Below are 19,062 nucleotides of genomic sequence, written 5' to 3' on the forward strand. Positions count from 1 at the left end.
CATTACCAATTTAAAGCATTAGACACGTTCAATCTATCTTTACATCTATAATAAAAATAGACATTATTTGCATAAACTAATTTTAATTGAACTTTAATTTAATCGACAATTAATTCAATAGACAATCGCACTTTTGATTATACAATTCCCTGATCTAATAGTCTCCTAACTCTAATAAAAAATAAAAAAGTTAATTCTATTCGTATTAATAACAAAATCAATAATAAAAATCTACGAGATTTATATATATATATATATACACACACACACACACACACACACACACACACACACACACACACATACATATGGGTGTGTGTGTATACATACATATTATATGTAAAGAATTCCTGATGCATTTTCATTGCATTATTTAGCAAGTTCATTGACTTTTAAGCTTAATTCATCTCATTTAATCGCGAATTCGGCAGTTTGTACTAGTAAAAAGTTATTAAATAACCTATGTATTTTTTTTTTGTTAATGTGTGCAATACACAATATAAAATTAAAATATCTCTCAGATTATTTATTATTTAAAATCGATCTCATTAAATCCGATTAACCTAATTGATCGATTCAATTTATTGCCAATTGCAAAATTTAAAACTAATCACTTCTAATTAAATTTTTAATTATATTGATTTAACTACAATATTAATTTAAAGTATATTTTACATAAATTATTTTACATAATTTGTAGGAAAGGAAAAAAATAATATAATCAATTTTAAATTTTGCAGTTGCTATTCTTAAATTTAATTGGCCCATCAAGTTAATCAGAGTGTATTGCCCGCTTTTATAGTAAGAAAAATATATATATATATGTGTGTGTGTGTGTGTGTATATTAATCATACACTGTTTAGTATCACAATCAATCTCATATTAATTCAGTGATATTTCAGCATTGGTTTAAGTCAATACAGCACCAAATTTATTCCTAGAGACCAATGCACTAGTACGAGATCAGCATCAGTACAGGTCTACCGAATTCACTATAGAGGAATATATTCAGATAAATTCAACAAACTTATCTTTTTAATAGATTCCGACCTATGAATTTCCTCCATCTAATAATTTTTCAAATTGATAGTGTTAACAAAGTGTACACACATAAGCTTACTTTATTATTTTGAAATATATAAATATTTTATTTACATATTAATCTTGTATATAATTTTTTTTAGAATAGAATGCAATAAATTTACAAAAAATGTATTATACAAATTGCATAATTTTTTTAACTATAACTTCGAAAGAATAAATAAAATAATCTGCATATAATGATTTAAAATAAATTTACTATAATTTATTAGTATACACATAAATTATTTTTATTTGCATTTCTTATTCGATTGATCTTCAATAATTGCTACATTATTATAAAATAAAGGAGCTATCCTTCGTCCACTATGCTCTAACGTATAAGACTCAAATGGAAAAAAATTAGGGACCAAAACGGGTAATTCATTTTTCATTCCAAAAATGGGTAATCGATTGCGCTCGTTGTTCTCAATTATGGCATAGCAGTAGGCTAACTGATACATGCTTGTAATATCAGCAAAATCATGAACGACCTTGGTGTCGCACATCTTCAAGGGATTTAATTTACAAGTAACAATTTTCGATATATCAAGATTTTGAAGAAATAATATTCCTGAAATAAAAAAACAATGTTTTTAAAATTGCTGTTAAATCTATAATTCTTATGTATACAATAATTATGCATATAAACTTACCATTGTTTGATTCAACAAAATACTTGTACCTCGCAACAAATAAGTGAAAGAATGCTTGACAAACAGAGTAAAAGACGACGTGTGGTTGTCTATCATCGTCAATGTATTTCGAATTTTCTTGAGAAGTGATATATTTGTGTATCCATATTGTTAAATTAGATATTGTATTTTTTACTAATCTAAAAGAAAATAGCGTTACAATAATAAGAACGTTCTTTCAACGCGCAAACAATTTTATATAAAATTATCAAAAGTGAAATAACTGTGATGATTACCCGGGAGAAACAAATGAGGCAGTAGCTTGCAAACTGGAAATATAACAAACAGCTGTTTGCCGTAAAACTGGTGCTACATTTGGATCTGTTACTTTGTGCCATAACCAATTTGTGAATGTTTCCGCAATTATAGGTCTAAAACTGCAAATGTAGAACATGATGTACTGTACGTATTGACTGGCATGTGTAGGTAATATTGCTGTTTCAAATGCACAAAGAATATCGAAGTATAGTAGCCTCATATTCTCTATCTGTAGAACGTCATTCGTGAAACAAAATTCGTGCATATATTTAAGAAATAATTCTATGCAGAAGTCCATCGTACGTGCAATTGGATGTACACTCTTTTGTTTGTCTGTGTCAATGTTTATTTTAGTCAGACTATCATTGTCAGCTATCCCATTATAGCTGCAATCGTCTACTACATCGTCTTCATTATCGTTTGTTTCTTCACGAGGTATATTCACATCCAATATCATTAGTCTAAAAATATATTATTTATACTTTTATCAGTAAAGACAAAAAAGTAGTTTAACACAAAAGTCAATGAGTTCCATATATCACTAACAGTTACAATAAAATCAAAATTTTATTCACAAAGTTTTCATCAGCATGAATCTTACCTGTTAATGATGAAGAGTAAAATATTTGATCTCAGTTGAGGTGCATAATTTAGAATTTGTAATAACGCGTAGACATAAATTTCATGAGTATAAGTGCCATGTACAATGTATGGAAATTGTGATATAAGGGCTTGTAATAAAACTTTGTTTGACCTAAAATTTATAACATATGCAATATACTAAATAGTAACGAGAAAAATTAATAAATTTATATGTCACTTTTCCATATCTTACATTGGTACTACTTCCAAAATTTTATGTAATATGTCATGTATGTGATTTAGCCTTTCTAGATCTTTATCTTTAAACTGTCCAGCCTCGTGTTCAACATTAACATCTTCCACTACAAAAATAAATGTTTCAATAAATGCCACATTATTTATATTATAAAATATTTAAGTATTATAGATTAGTAATATACAACTTACCTGGTTTAAATAATTCAGCCAAACGATTAATTACAATATTTATATGAACTGTTTGCATACACACTAAATCCTGTAGAAAAAGTTTATAAATGGAAATTACTTCTGATGATCTAGTTGTCCAATCGACTTGAAGAAGTGCTTGAACAAACGATTCATATTTATTATCTAACAAGGATATACATTGTCGTGCCTCTGTTAGAAATTCTGCTAAATCACTATCCTGAAGAAACAAAAAAAAAACTTAGAATGAAACATCTTGCATCAAAATATGAAATCGATAAATCATTTATATAAACCACATGATACATATATATTATGAGCTTGTAAAAGACTCGTTCTTAAATATTTTTTGTGTCTTTTGTTTATTATTACCTTTACAGCACCTTCTTTAAGCGACAGTATCAACTTCTGGTATTCTTTAATCCCATCACCTTTTGTGAAATTACATAATATATTTCTAACATCTTGCGGGAGCTTAAAATATACTTTATTGGGCTGCTTAAAAAACTGCGCTCTAACTCCACTGTCTTTCAGGATAGATGACACGCTGCTGACTCTTGAAGATACCACAGACATCTGTTGACAGACAAAATGTTAGAACTTTAAGAATACTTAACAAATATATCTTGACAAAGCGCTATCTTGAATTGGAATTAGCAGATTTCAGTCGAAATAAATAAAATACACATTATCATCGATTGAAATAGCAAATAGAGCGGGAAAAGAAAGAAGGTTATGCTCTTGTCAGAATGAATTAGATTGGCCTACTTACTTCGGAGAGAACCGTTTTCATTTTAATAGTATATACTCTTTCCGGCAATTGCCGTATACACGTTTCTACGCGTTTGAACGCGTATTATATGACACGTGCGTACAAATTATTCACCATACGTTCGCGACCACATGTTTCGTGGAGACGGCGGTGAACGGCGGATATAACCATAGATTTGTAAAAAAATATAGATTACCGTTCATCCGGTTTATCCGCGTTGTTAAAAATATTCAAAAATATTTGCACTAGAAACGAGATAAAAATATATTCGAGCGTTAGAGAAAAAGAAAAAATAAAAATGCTAAGTGCAAAAAGTAAAAGCAACGCAAATAGATCTATAAGTATAGACTGTGTCAGGCTGTGTTCAGAAAAAGCAGCTTTGCAACTGATGTAAGATTTTTTTATTATGATTGATTTACACGTTCAGATCCGACAGAAACTAAGGGCAAAACCGTTTTTGAACGTAAATCGAAATTTTCACACAGTTAAATGCATTATTTGTTGCAAATATTCCATATAATTTTTTAATCAATTCCTTAATTTTGTCAGAAAGGAACCTGAGAGGCGCCATCAGCACCACACCGGGGCATGGCCGCTTTCAGGGTGCGTTCACATGAAATGCGGAATGGCAAAATGGCAGAACTGCGAATCGTTTGTGATTGGTAGCGGTTTCATGAGGAGAATTTTGAATACTTCGTGTCGCTCAAACGACAATGATCGGTCGGAATGGTACGAAGTTGCGTCGTGCATTCAATCCCGTCTTCTCCGTTGCCCCGTATCCCCCGTATCTTGAGTTTTCGACAGGTGTGAGTACCGGGGATGTCAAAAACAAATCAAGTGTCGCGCGTTTGTGCCAAATATGAATCGAGAGAAGGAGGATCTTGGATTTTCGAAAGCGGCGACTGAGACTACGAGACGAAGCTGGACAGAGCGATCAGCGAACGGTGAGTCAATTTATTTGTACGAGTATCTACTGTTTATTCGCCCCCACATTTCAGTATTTGTGTCTCGTCTGATTGCGCTCGCATAAATTGCGACTCAATAAATCGCACGCAAGGATAGGAAAAATTTAAAGTTCGTGTACGCGCGTTCGGCACTCATCCTTTCGCCAGGTGTGCCCTATTCTTGAAATCATGAGATTAATTTTTGTACAACAAAAATAGCAAAATAACCAATGAGAGAATATCATTGAATAATTCCATTGGCTATTCTGTCACTTTCGTATACGAAAATTATTTGCATGTATTTGCATTTTCAAGAATAGAGTCCCAGGTTCGTCGCCATTTGCCGCAATCGTCCAATTAGAACGACGATCAGATTCCTCTCTCCTGCTACTGCGCAGTGCGCTACCGTCGCTGCTGCTGGTTAGAGTACCTCTAGTGGTTACTAGAGGTACTCTACTGCTGGTGGCTGGTGCTGCTCTCTGGCGTTTCCGTGTTTGTTTGTGGTTCGTGTTAGTTGAACACTTCGTTTTTCGCGCGTGTATATATCGAGTTTAAATTGTGCGCAGATACGCTTGCGAAATTATCGAAGTGATGTATCAGACGAGTTTCGTGTTCCGTGAGTAACAATGTCGTATGTGGAAACGATCGTGCTAGCTCATGAAGCTCGTCATCATGTGCTCGTCGCGTAAAAGTTCTCGCGCGCGCATACTCGCTCGAATAGGATGCATCGAGATCACGAAACTGTTAAATGGTACGCGATTGATTGTCGTGCAATCATGGCACCTTCGTACAACGTTACCTGTTGCGTCACGATGAGTTATCTCTCGCGTGGATTTTACGTTTTACTCATGCTCGCGTATGATAGAGATTATCCGCGCAATGTCAGGTGAAGATGGCATTTGTAACTCTGTAAATATATTATTTTATTAACATCTGCATGTTTTTGCGTTTTGCAATTTGAATATAAAAATAAGTGAAGTTTAACTCTTGAAATTTTCAAGGACAGTAGTCAAAGAGCTGATGAGAGTGTTAACATATACTCAGTGTACAAGTGACTTATGTTAAAAATACAAATCTTATTTCAATCTAAATGGAATGGGTTTCGGTACCATTTTGGAGCATCTTCAGCAAATAATATACAGAAAGAGTAAATTTCAATTAAATTTTTATAGCAAAGGAGTTGTCAATATATTCCTATGGTGTTAGTTGTTGTAGTGACAACTTGGTTAAACATTCCAGTGTCAACTAGCAAAACAAGTTCGTTACAGAGTATTTAATTTTAGACAAATTATAGAAATGTGTGAAAATTTCATAGTGATGGCAAAGTTTTTTACAATTTGTTTGTAACCGCTGAATTAAGTATATTTGCAACAATAGTTAAAGAAACATTTAGTACTATAGTTCACTAACGATTCAAATTGTGAAAAATTTGTCATCATTATGAAATTTTTACACATTTTTATAATTTGTCTAAAATTAAATACTCTGTGGTAAACTTGTTTTGCTAGTTGACATTGGAATGTTTAACCAGGTTACTACAACAAGCTGATACTATAGGGATATATTGCATGATTCCTTCGCTATGGAGATTTAATTGATATCTACACTTTCTGTATATTATTTGCTAAAGATGGCTCAAATGTTTTAGTGCCAAAACATCCATTTGAATTGAAATAAAGTTTGTATTTTAAACATAAATACTGAGTACTATGCACTGAGTACTGCGCTAATATTCTCATCAGCTCTGTTGACTACTGTCTTTGAATGTAAAAATAAAAATACATTTTTATCTCTACTTTTGATAAAATTCATATAAAATATAATATGTAATATTTATATATAAAAAAGAATATGATGAGAATATTATTGTTGGAATTAGCATGCAGTTATATAAAATATTATCAAATGTCAATTTACTATTGTAGTAATTTCTCTGATATGTTCTTAAAATTAAAAAATGGCTTAAATATTATTTAATGTATTGGATTAGAACAAAAACTTGTAGTGATACATCTTCTTCTTTCTTTACCATTTTACATGATTGTGTGTGGGCTATCATGTTAGCTATTAATATTTTGTTCTTTTACTGTGACTGAAAAGAGAGATGGAGAAGAGGATGAATTACTGATCAAATTCCTCAACCAGGAGATCCTTTTCTGCCCACTCCATGTCTGCAGCAGATCTTGCCCTGCGTGTTGAGGTGGAGAAGATCATACTTTTCTCACTGTTGCATCACATGTCTAAAATATCTCAACTTTTAAGCCTTCATTGTATTAATAATCTCTCTCTCTCTCTTTTTTATTTTTGCCATAACTTTGATATTGCAACAGTAGTACATATTTATATGGTTACATAAGTGCTATGTATAAATATCTAGACATTTGGATTTCACATATAAAAAATGTTACAAGCTTTTGTTCCAACCCAATATTGTATTCATAAATTAAAAGAATATAATATTTTTACATTGTGTAAAAATATTTTGTCAATCAAGCACATTTCTAAATTAATATTGTAACTCAAATACATAACATATTTTATTTATATTTATGATTTATATTTAATTTCTATATTTTCAGAATTAACCGGAAAGGAAATGCAGTAGCAACAACAACCAGTAAGTTATAAATAAATTAGACTATTTATTTATTGGGCAGCACACACATACACATTCATGTATAGATGTATGTATGTATTATTATGAATATATGTGTGTGTATTGTATGTATAACAGATACTGTATTGTATGATTACAATACAGATACTGTACTGTATGCTACTGTATAACAGATAAAAAGTTTATTTTCATATCAAGAAGGAAATAAAATACGTTAAGATAATTTATAAAAATTAAATATTTTACAAATATATTATTTATTTATGAAATAAGCTACCTTTTCAAATAAAACATTTATATTGTATGAATTATTTTCAAAATGACCAAAACTTGTAAATTGCATTATGTTACTCTATTTTTATAGTTTGCATAAAATACTTGATTTTATATTTTTGTTTATTAGTTGGTGGGCCAAGGAAAATTAATAGGTGGGCAGCAAGTTGCGCATTGATCTAGAAAATTATAAACGAAAAATCAGAATGTTTCAGAGTTCACTTTTGTCACATCCATATAATTAAAAGAAAAATTATATGTGAGTGTTTGCCTTATATGATAATGAAGGATTAATAAATGTTGGGAAAGAAATGTATTACAATTTAAGATTTTGCGAAAATTGTTTTTATTAAACTATAATATAAAATCACTTCTTTGGATTACACTAAGGATCGATATAATACGGTATATCGTTCTGTTGCTCTAATAACGTGGATAAAGCCCGTTCTATGTTTTCCGGCAAGTGATCTAGCAGCATGCGTGGCATCACCGTTAATTTCGTAAATTCTTCAGCTTGTGCCCATCGCATCTCGTATTTTCTTTCCTTTGCAAGTTGTTTTTTGCTAATTAGAATGCAGAAATTAGAATAATAATATTATTATTTTATCATTACTCTTAACAAACCAAATTACGGTTATAAAACTGTAATTGTATTAATTATGCTAATTATAATTTTATGCATAACAAAATAATTGTTATATAACGAGTGTGTTATATAACAGTTAAATTGTCGAGTAGAAAATTACAATTGAGTTATATAACTATAATTTGATGTTTCCTGAACTGTTGTATTATCCAAAATCTTGAGAATCTATGACTCTAAGATCTTGGAATTATGATGCTAGAAATTGCTCAGAGATCTTATGTGAAGAAAGAATTATCACTCATTTTTGAAGAATTTGGCCAATGCGATTGTTTAATTTTCTTTCAGTCTGAGATCTCGGAACGCTTTCTAATGTCGTGGACACTAAGGTCTTAAAAATTATTTCTTCTACATTTTTGATGATGATTTATATATATTTATGGAGACTATGAAAATATTAATTCTTCGAATGACAAAATGTGTAAGAGCAATGCACCTTTTTCCTTCCGTCTTTTCGAGCTTGCATCTCGCTATGTGTAGTATACGACCAGCATTAAACAGTTTCATTCTTGAATATCTTCTTTTTGTTATATCGCGATCTAATTTATTATTTTCCTGCAAAAGAGATGAACTATTAACAACAAAGTTTAGGTTTAATTAATTGTATCAAATGTGTATAATATTACGTAAAATTAATATTATGAATGTTTATGTGTTTAATACACACTTTCCACAAATTTTACAAATGTTATTTTCTTACCACATCGGCGGGCTTGATTAGCAAAGGCGAATGACCAGGAATTGTGTTAATTATATTATGATTGGCCCATGTTTTAGTCAGGTCTCTCTCGGGAACTCCAAATAAAGCGTATCCAAATCCGTTCAGGACCACTCTATACTAAAGATATAAAAGTATTTATTGAAACACAGTTTGTGATAATTATTCGTGTTTCAAATACTGACAATAAGATTTATAAATTTTGAAATACCTTAGGTAGTCGACAAGCATGAAGAGTTGCCAGTAATGATGTCCTTAAATTCTCTGTACTGTCCACACTGAGTCTCATTATAAAATCATCTCCAAGTCCTATGGTCAATACGAATTCCTCCGTGACCTTAGCAGCTTCCCTGCTGAGTAATCCCGCTTTTTGGACAGACACATTGAAAATTATAAATCAGTTCAATATGTTTATAAAATTAATATTTAACGGCACTGTTTGCCAACTCTTTTAATTGATAAAAATAATATAGTGTTAGTTAAAACAGTGTCATGTCTACAAATAATTACCAGGCGTAGAAAATGCGTAGACTCTCAATTCCGGATAACGAGGACGTATCAATAAACCCAGTAGAACAGCTAAACCAGCTCCTAAACTATGACCTATGCACACATGTTATTCCATTATAACAAAATTTATAATTATGCGCCAATTGCAATTTGTTAACGATATGCAGCGCTTACCGGTAAGTGTCAGATGATAATTAGGGTATGTGGCGAATGCTCTTTCCAAGACTTTATGGTTCTCCAGTTGTTTTAAAATTACTTTTACCCCTGTTATCATTCCTTTGTGGGCCTGTAAATTTTATATAGATTTATATATAATTAAATTTGATTTATTTGATATATCTATACAAAAAGAGAAAATAAAGCTAACCATGCTTCCTGGTGGAATACCAGGACATTCAAATAAATCGGAAGCAGCCGCGAAGTCGGTAATTATATCTCGCAAGGATAATGAACCTCGTATAGCCACGACAATGCTGGCAGTTTTGTGATCTACCATTACGCAGAATGGTATCTGTAAAATTTCAAGAAATAATATTTTATACTGGACGGAGCGCGGAAGAAATACGATTTAAAAATAATATACGAACTTCGCATAAATGATTTTTAAAAGAAGCGAACAGAATGTCATCCTCAGACATCTTCGAGAAGTATTTCACGCCAGAAAGATAACAGAGGCAACAGTTATCGTCCAGAATAATATTGCGCTTTCGTCTGAAAAGATAAATAAATGTAATAAAATAATAAAATAAGTGGAAATATAATTGAAAAAAAATATGTATATTCAATTATTCTATAAAATACAAATATTAAGAGTAATGTTAAGTTTCATGTCATGTTCTTTTACCGGAAACATGCGCAGCATCTCATGCCACGTATCAATCGAAAACATCCGGTACATGCGTGCTGATACATTACGAAAAGCCAACCGTAGGAAGCGATCGCTAGTTGTAAGAAGTGATGGGCGGCTTCCAAGGACATCCAGTTAGGTACGCCAGAAAAAATATCGTTGCCATCTAAAAAAAAGATATAGGCAAATATTTCAAGATTTACATCAAATATTTGCATTCAGTATACACACATTTTTATGTATTATTTCCGACATGTACCTGAAGTATATTTTGGGCGTGGGATTAGATTTAACTTTCGCAATTCGTGAGTTTCTCGTTTCTGTCGAACTCTTAGTAAAATGCATCCCGCCATTACATCTGAGGGAACCAAATCCGTGCCTCGGAATAATGCAGTTAAAAGACCTACGCAGATATTTGTATAAGGATTTTATTACGTGAAGTGTTGTTTTATTAAGAGATATATAAACTACTCTTGCTCTCTCTCTCTCTCTCTCTCTTTCTCTCTCTCTCTTTCTCTCTCTCTCTCTCTCTTTGCTTCTCTCTCCCCACAATGTCGCATTCGATAATGTATTTTAATGATCATACTCTCTACATCCTACGTAGAGTCTAATGAAAATGAAACGGTACTCTACGGGATTTAGAAAGTAATAATATAAATTTCTAAAAATAAAATTAATTATTCGTTTACCCAAGTAGAAATCTTATAACGGATAAAATCAATTATTATAATTTTTTACTATTTAACTTTAATTAAATTTCACCGCAAATTAAAATTTATTTCTACTTGTATACCGCAATAATAAGATATATCACGAAGCGCTTGGTATCTCCAAGTGGTGAGAGAAAGAATGATGCACTCGTTGAAGACTATCCTACCAGCCAAAACCAAAACAGAGATGAATGATTTGATTTATCGTCGATCACTCTTCGGTGACCGTTCGCGCTCGCACTCGCGATTTTCGATCGGAAGCGATGCCCGCGTTCTAGTTTCGAATGCGGCAGGACCTCTTCGTAGGCCAGCCGTACCTATGTCTCACCAGCGACATGTTGAAATGTCTCATTCGCACTCTCGTCCTTACGCATCCACCACAGAAACTTAAATCTTCTTATCCAAATGCGCGAGACTTTGCCATGCTCCACGGAGCTCTCTAGCTGCCTCTTTTCCAAAGAGCCGAGCGGATCAAACACCAGAGCCAGACCGAAAATGCTAAGACCGATCAGGATCCAATCGAAAAATACCAAGGCCTCCACAACGGTAACAGAATACGATTCGTGTTTGCATTCCACGCTCTGTCCGAAAATCCATATGGTACCAAGGATGTTCCATCCGATTTCCGGCAGCAGCATCAATATCCTGAAAAGGCAAAAAAAAATATCTCTAAATTTTTCATTGACTTGTGATAATTAGTAGGTCTTTTTATATGTAAAATAAATTTCCTAGCCGTTGTTATCATAATATGAAAATATGGCAAAAAACACAACAAACGTAAAATTTGCTATCAGTTTTCTTAATCGATGCAATCACGTAAATATAATAGATAACATCAGAAATATAAATGTACAGAGAGAATTTGAATAATTTTATGCAATTTATGTACGAGTGTGCATACTCTTCGCAATATTTTTATAGTTTGTATTTCTTCTTTTTCGTAGTTTATAAACTGTAGATTCGGTCATTTTGAGGCAAATGCTCCAAATGTTTTGGAGCATTTGATTGAAATGACAACAAAGAATTTTACAAATCGACTAATTAAGAAAGCTTCGAAGCATTTGATAGTATCACTTAACCGCATCCGATAGTTGTGTTTTGATATATATTACCAGAAAATTTATGGGCTATGTTACATATACTACAGATTTTTAGTACTGATAGTGAATTTCAGAACATTTATGTATGTATTTAAATAATTGTTTTTATTTTGACTTTTTAAATACAGCTTTTAGTATTCATATGCAGCACACACATACAAATTCTTCATTGTTTATTCTTAAATATACATTTTTTTATTGTACGTGCATTATATTATTAGTTTTCTAATACTTTTTTTATATAATTTTCAAACAGTACAAATAAAAAATTATTTTGACAAATAATTCAGTATAGAAACTACATGACAAAATCATATATATTTTATATGACTTGTATCCGAATAATTTCATAATTATTTAAGTAAATTTAAAATTATAATTAATTATAATATTTAATTATAAAGTTATATAATTATAATTAATTATAAATATAATTATAATGTTAGATAATACAAAACTGGAAGGTTATAATAAAGAATAATCTTTCCTGTTGAAAATTTATGTAAATAATTAAACAATTATTATTAGAAAAAAAACGACGTAACAGAAGTTAAAAACTGAAAAAGTATCCCACGAAGATTGTCGATCTAGAAAACTGATTAGACGTAACGCTGGTTTACTTTTATTGCTTACTTGACCGTCAGGAGCGGTTGAACGTAGCATCGAGCATGCGTGTCCATAATGGCCCCCCTCGCGCTGTGCCTGATAATGATGAGAATCAAAAGCGTAACGATACCAAGCATGACCGCCTCGCCGAGGAGGTACACGCGCACTAATTCACCTCCCAACCGACAATTCCACGTGTCCTCGTAGTACCTTGCGCAAGCGATCCCTATAAGAATCAACCTGTAAAACACATAGCCAATTACGAGAAACAAATTAGCAACAATCCGAGTGATTTCCGAGTGAACTAAGTAATTGAGAGTGGATAACTGGCCCAATTACTGCCAAATTTTTCAATTGTATCATAGTATTAAAATAAAAGCTTGAGAACGTTATGCATTAAAAATGTTTTAATGTCAAATTAAGAATTTAATATAAACATCAGTAAAAAAAGGGAGATAGCAGTAAATAGGGAGATAGTATTGGGAACGTACGGTTACAGTAATCGGTAGGGGGCAGTATTCAGGACATTGACTGGTAGTACTAGATTCCAATACTTTACATTCTTTTTTTTATCATTATATTTAAATAATCAATTGGTTTTCGAGCGTGTTGCTTTTATTTTGTGTATTAAAGCTACTTGAACAATGATGAAAAAGATTGTTTATTATGTATTTAAAAATCTACAAAATAATCATGTCGACTGTCACTATATGTTTAAAACGGCAGTAATTGCGATAGTTACTCGAGTTAATACTTGTAATAAGTTCATAAATTTAGCTTTTTAATTTTTAGTTCTTGCTTCTTTTTTTAATAATGTAATAAACCATATATAAAGACTAAAAAGAAGGTATTAAAACAAAGAAGGTATTAAAACAGGTATTAAAACAATAATGTGTATTTAATCTTTGATAATCATAACTATAATTTACATACTTATAATTTATTTTGATTTTACCGCTGACGCTGACATTGTTTTTTTACATCTGTGCGTCAAAATATGTTTTTGTACAATTAAAGTATTGAAATGTCGACATCATTATCCAAGATTTTATTAGCAATTTGTATGCTGAAGAGAACTCTGTGAGGTCAAGACGTCATACTTAAAGATACATTATTATAACATCTAATTATTTGCTCGTTTTATTCAATCTTTTTACATAACGTTAGTATATTAGTTTTGTAAAACTTATACGAGATATTATCTTATTAAATTCCTTGTTTCTTTGTATGATAATTCTAAAACTACGTAGCAAACATATCAAATTGCGACGTTTGCGCTGAATATTGCGCATTGTAATTCCGAAATATTGACGATTACATTAATTGCTCATTGAGAACACTTACCACACGATACGAATAAATAATTCGAACAGGCCAGGATATACAAGGTCGTCGGTTGCGGCCAACCATTTTCGGCCGAAGAGCTTCAACGCAGGCATTTCCCTGTAGAAAGAAACTTTGCTATAATCGCTACATTTTGTTTGGGGATTTTACAGAATATTCCTTTCTTGGTCGCGTAAGCTGAATGTAAAAAGGTATATTTATAAATTTTATCCAGGAAATCGAAGTATGTTGCCATCTAAATCGTATCTGGACGTTCGTGATATCAGATTGACCGCTTTGATCACGTTCGCGGTGATCTCGCGATAGTTCGCGGAGCACGCATCACGGAAAGTTTATCGTTCGCGGATTTCGCAATATTACAAAATAAAAAGTGGACGCGGCTTTCTATGATCATAAATATGCCTGGGATTTGGACGATTACGGTATATACGCGGGTATCTCCGCGATCACGAAACCGCCGTCCGGAGAAAGCGCCGCCGGGAGAAAGTCCCTGTGTCCATCCCACATCCGAGACCGTGTTGACACAGTCTTCCGACGTGTTTAAATGGACCGTGAGTCCGTGATTTTTGTCTAATTTAGTTTGGTCTAATTTAGTTTGGTTTATATAAACGCTAATAACGTATAGCTGATTTAGCAGCGTCGTACATGAAGATCACAGCTGACATAGCCAATCAGAAAGCAATGAACAACGTTTGTGATACTTATGCAATCACGCTATCATAATAGTGTATCTATGTTAATTGTCTGCTGTAATTCTTACAACATAAGAACAAACAGTTTATATGGTATCATATAATTAATATTTATTTATTCAGAAATTTACAAATATGATTTTTTTCAATTTTTCTTTTTAGAAAAAAAGGGAGGCTTAAATTCCTAAAAATAATAAAACTTTTTTGTGTAGTAATTTACTTTTTCAATCATTCGTTCTGCATTAAAAATTCCTTTCACCGTCGTGATTCTTTTTGTATCTTTTCCTTTTTCGCTCTTGATTCTTTCTTAAGGTTTGCACGTGAATTAGCGCTCTCCTAACGAATTGCGTAAATGGCTCTCGAGCATTTAATTACGGGAAAGCATGCAAGTTTACGTCATAACATATGTATATATATTTTGAATACGTCAATTAGTAAATATGATTATTCAACTTCCTTTCATAAAAAGAAAAACACGAGAATGCGGAAATTATAATATATTATTATGATATTAGGTAGATATGAGAAAATTGACATTGCAGTAATTTTGCAAATAATAACGTTAGCCTCGGATTAACTCATTGATACAAGTCATTACTCGTCAGGATACAGACCATTAATCGCTGTCAAATCCCAAGCAGCTTTGACACGAATAGAATATACCGTTCAAATAGACGAAGAAATGTTACAATACTTTTTGCATTGTTTCTATGACCGAAATGAACAAGGGATTTCTTAGAAGATTACAAATCTACAAGAGATCGTTAACACAAAATTGCACCGGCAGCAATTAACGCTTCCTCGAAACTTGTTTTGCCTTGCGTAATCGCGACGTGTAGAAAAGGAAAGAAAATTATTTTAAATCGCGCATTTGACTTGGAAGAGTAGAACCGTTTACAGTGCAAAAGATCACGCCATTGTATTTGCAAAGAGGCATTTCTGTAATGTCGATGTCAGTTTTGATACATTAGATCGAAGGAAATGGAAATGAAAAACACGATACTTGCAATGTCAGTAGATAATCAAATTACGCAAAAAATTAAGTGCATCGCGTGCATTCCACGACGCGTTGCTGTGAGTTTTGACGAAATAACGTGCGAAACTGGAAACTCGCGCAACACGTGTATTTAATCCACTTTGGAATATTCCACGCCAAGCTGTAGGCAAAAGTCAGTCGACATTTGGCCAGACAAAGATCCTATAAGCACATAATATTCCTAGAATATTATATGAATATTATTAAAAATTAAAATAATATTAAAATAATATTTTGACAATATATTATGCCGAGAATATAATATTTTTTATTATTATGGAAATATTGTATTAATGTTATATTTTTGTTTTATATAATATTCGTGGTATATTATACAATAACAAAATGTAGAGGACAAGCTCGCTTACTTACGAACGTAATTAGAATACAATTTAACTTTATACGAGCAAATAATAAATTTTATATGTTATCTGGTTAAATTATTTATTTATTTAAGCGATATTATTCGTAAATTTAAAACATACATTTTGATTTCACGGAGTCTTTATCAGCATTTCACAATATTTAGTAATAGTAAATCATGGTTTTTGACAAAAATCGCGAATATATTTCGTAATATGTTATTTTAATATCATAAAATTTCGTAATATGTTATTTTAATATCATAAAATTATAAAAATGTATTACGAATTTTATTTTTGCTCAAAAATTAATGTAAATTATTATGCATAAAATATTGTATTTACAAACTTTATAATTACATATAAAAACTATTGTATTCCCGATAATTTAAAATATTAAAATAAATAATGATATTTATTTCTTATTTAATATTCATATAATATTCATGTAATATTATGAGGAGTGGATATATAACCACTTTATTAATATTAAATAATATTTTAGGAATGTTAATTAATATTTAAATAATATTATGCATTTATAAGGGAATGCCGAATTTAATATTATAATAGGTATTTTATGCGATAAAAGATATACGAATGCGATAGGAAAAAATTTTTTAATGAAGTTTATCGATGATATGTAACACTGAATATTCCAAGTCGGTGTTAAAGGCGCATATGTACGAAAATTATACATATATATATATATATATATATATATATATATAATATATGTTTATAATTTCAAAATTAATGTATTATTAATGCACTACTATTTATCTAATTAATATATTACCATTAATATATTACCAATAAACCATTTATCTACGACAATAACGTGAGATATATTTCGTACATCTATGTATATAGTTTGAAACATTGTATTCAGCAAAGCTATCATCAAAAGGTATAAAGTTTTAATCCGTGCTATCTTTTGATTATCATAAGGATAAAAATTCTAATTACTGAGGATATCCAAGAGGTTAATTATCTTATTATTTCATTGCTGTTGCTTTCTCTACGCGCGCGAACATCATTCTTCGTTAATTAAGCCAACGAGTCTCCGACAAAATGTTCAAGTAGCACAAACTACCGCTATAGCGAATCACGATACATACGTACAGTTTACACAATGCTGTTTTACTAGCAATCAACTTTATTTATTTAAGAGAATGAGAAAGAAAGAATTGACAGTTAGAGAAGACATTTTACATGAGCAATGCAATATGTCTCTATTTACTCTCCTCTTTTCATTTTTCTACGAATCTTTTGTGAAAAGAAATAGATCCATTTCCGCACATCATAGAACAGTAAAAACATTGCAAAATATTGCTACAATGTTTCAACAATATTGCGGCAATATTTTACAATCCTTTTTTTATGCTATGTTATATGGGTAATGACCATTATAACATTGAAATTTTTTTTTTCGATCAACGAATTGTCTACACTGATTTGCTACACTCGCAGATTGGCACCGACAGAAACGGAAAGAAATACGATGCATAAGCTTCTACTCACAGATGCGCGAATCGATATTCGGCGAATCCGGACGCGTGTTAAACGCGCGTTGAAATCTCCCCTCAACCGACGCGCCGCGAACGCGGCACTCCACCTTGCCCACACCGCGCACTCCAGCTGCTCGTTCTGCCGCCTCTGGAATTTAGCGCGGTCCCGAGAGCTGCAAACAAATCCGAATGGAATTTTCGTCTCTAATCACCGTCAACCGAGCCTTTCTCCGAGTAGATCGCGCGCGTTGTAAATCGCGGTGAAACCGGAACGCTTCCTGCGCTCAGATTCCCGTTAAACACGAATGCGAAGAACCAATTTCTCGTTCACACTACACGCACGGTCTTTTCAAGCGATTCGCGAATACGACTGGAATGCCGTTAAGTCTCTCCTCTTCTCTCGTCTTTATTTCTTTTTCGCGAAAGAGCTCGTGCTGCAAGACACTTTGTTCAACTGGTGGTCGTTCGTCACACGCGCCAGTTTTGACACCGCTGTCAAAGCTGCGTTTATCGCACGTACAGAGATACGCATATCGTCCGCGGCACGAGCGTCTCTCAACAATCGTTGGTCCAGCTAGTCCTTGGACATACGCATAAACTGCGATAATGACAACGCGGTGGCAACCGCGACGCGGATGACGCCGACGCACCGACGAGAGGTATCTTAATTCGAGAGCACTTCTCACAATATTGTGTCGGGGACGGCCACTCTCAATGCAGAATCACAGAATCGCACAGGACGTTTTACACGATACAGTACGGCCGCGACTTGTTCACCTTGCAGCCGGCACTCTGCAACCGAATCTCACGATCTTGTTCACCGCAACTGGTCCGGTGCACCATCGAGAAAGAGAGAGAGAGAGAGAGAGCGAGCGAGAGAGACTGTGAAGAACTTTCCCTCCGCACGTTGAGTTATCGCGTAGCGTTCTGACCACGCATGGAGGAAAAATACGGCGAAAAAGGAGAAGAGGAAGGAACGGGCTACTTCGAGAGGGATAAACGCCGAGCCGAGTCGAGCCGAGTCGAGCTAATGGTGGGAGCGACGAATCGGCGATGCACCTGGCGATCGTGCCTGACCGTTCCTCTCGAGAAGATAGGAAACGCGGTGAATGCCGATATCCGGTATGGTGGATCTAGAGAGGCAGATTAGCCGAGCAGAGGACACATTTGTGCAATATTTTTATTATCAAGAACAAAATTTCAAACGTCACATATAAGGCGATGAGACTAAGATTAACGTTTTTTGTTGAGTTTTGGTCATTTAAGATCCGAAATTCAAAATTCCCCCATAAGCACATTGTACAATAACAGCCT

General features: G+C 32.7%; 3 protein-coding genes across 6 annotated transcripts in view; 1 reads left to right on the forward strand and 2 right to left on the reverse strand.

Annotated features, from left to right (window-relative positions):
- Positions 1-1,279: 1,279 nt before the first annotated feature.
- LOC105193190 (RNA polymerase I-specific transcription initiation factor RRN3) lies at positions 1,280-4,390 on the reverse strand. Its single transcript, XM_011157551.3, has 8 exons — positions 3,836-4,390; positions 3,436-3,639; positions 3,064-3,283; positions 2,870-2,978; positions 2,636-2,788; positions 2,013-2,495; positions 1,738-1,916; positions 1,280-1,655 (listed from the first exon to the last, which is right to left on the reverse strand). Exons 1-8 carry the CDS (start codon positions 3,854-3,856, stop codon positions 1,333-1,335), a joined length of 1,692 nt encoding a protein of 563 aa, XP_011155853.1. The 5' UTR covers positions 3,857-4,390; the 3' UTR covers positions 1,280-1,332.
- Positions 4,391-4,448: 58 nt separating this feature from the next.
- Positions 4,449-19,062, forward strand: part of LOC105193192 (protein jim lovell) — a 166,684-nt gene continuing 152,070 nt past the window's right edge. The window contains exons 1-2 of one of the 3 annotated variants that reach the window (XM_039454578.1): positions 4,449-4,779; positions 7,359-7,396. The gene's annotated coding sequence lies outside the window, so the exon portion shown is untranslated. Of the gene's footprint in view, positions 4,780-5,288; positions 5,666-7,358; positions 7,397-19,062 lie in introns of those variants that run through there. The other 2 variants (XM_039454577.1, XM_039454579.1) reach the window with 2 other exon arrangements.
- LOC105193191 (diacylglycerol lipase-beta) lies at positions 7,992-18,871 on the reverse strand. 2 transcript variants are annotated; one of them, XM_011157552.3, is made up of 14 exons: positions 17,762-18,871; positions 14,148-14,246; positions 12,831-13,043; positions 11,426-11,742; positions 10,647-10,790; positions 10,385-10,553; positions 10,128-10,251; positions 9,908-10,051; positions 9,715-9,826; positions 9,541-9,633; positions 9,242-9,396; positions 9,013-9,150; positions 8,749-8,867; positions 7,992-8,232 (listed from the first exon to the last, which is right to left on the reverse strand). In XM_011157552.3, the coding sequence occupies exons 2-14, from the start codon at positions 14,240-14,242 to the stop codon at positions 8,055-8,057; spliced, it is 2,001 nt and encodes a 666-aa protein (XP_011155854.1). In that variant the 5' UTR covers positions 14,243-14,246; positions 17,762-18,871; the 3' UTR covers positions 7,992-8,054. The 2 variants fall into 2 exon arrangements, with proteins under 2 accessions (XP_011155854.1, XP_039310515.1); XM_039454581.1 differs by having other exon boundaries at positions 12,831-13,029; positions 17,762-18,869.

The sequence above is a fragment of the Solenopsis invicta genome, chromosome 10 (genome assembly GCF_016802725.1).
Source record: "Solenopsis invicta isolate M01_SB chromosome 10, UNIL_Sinv_3.0, whole genome shotgun sequence".
Classification (NCBI taxonomy): Eukaryota; Metazoa; Arthropoda; class Insecta; order Hymenoptera; family Formicidae; genus Solenopsis; species Solenopsis invicta.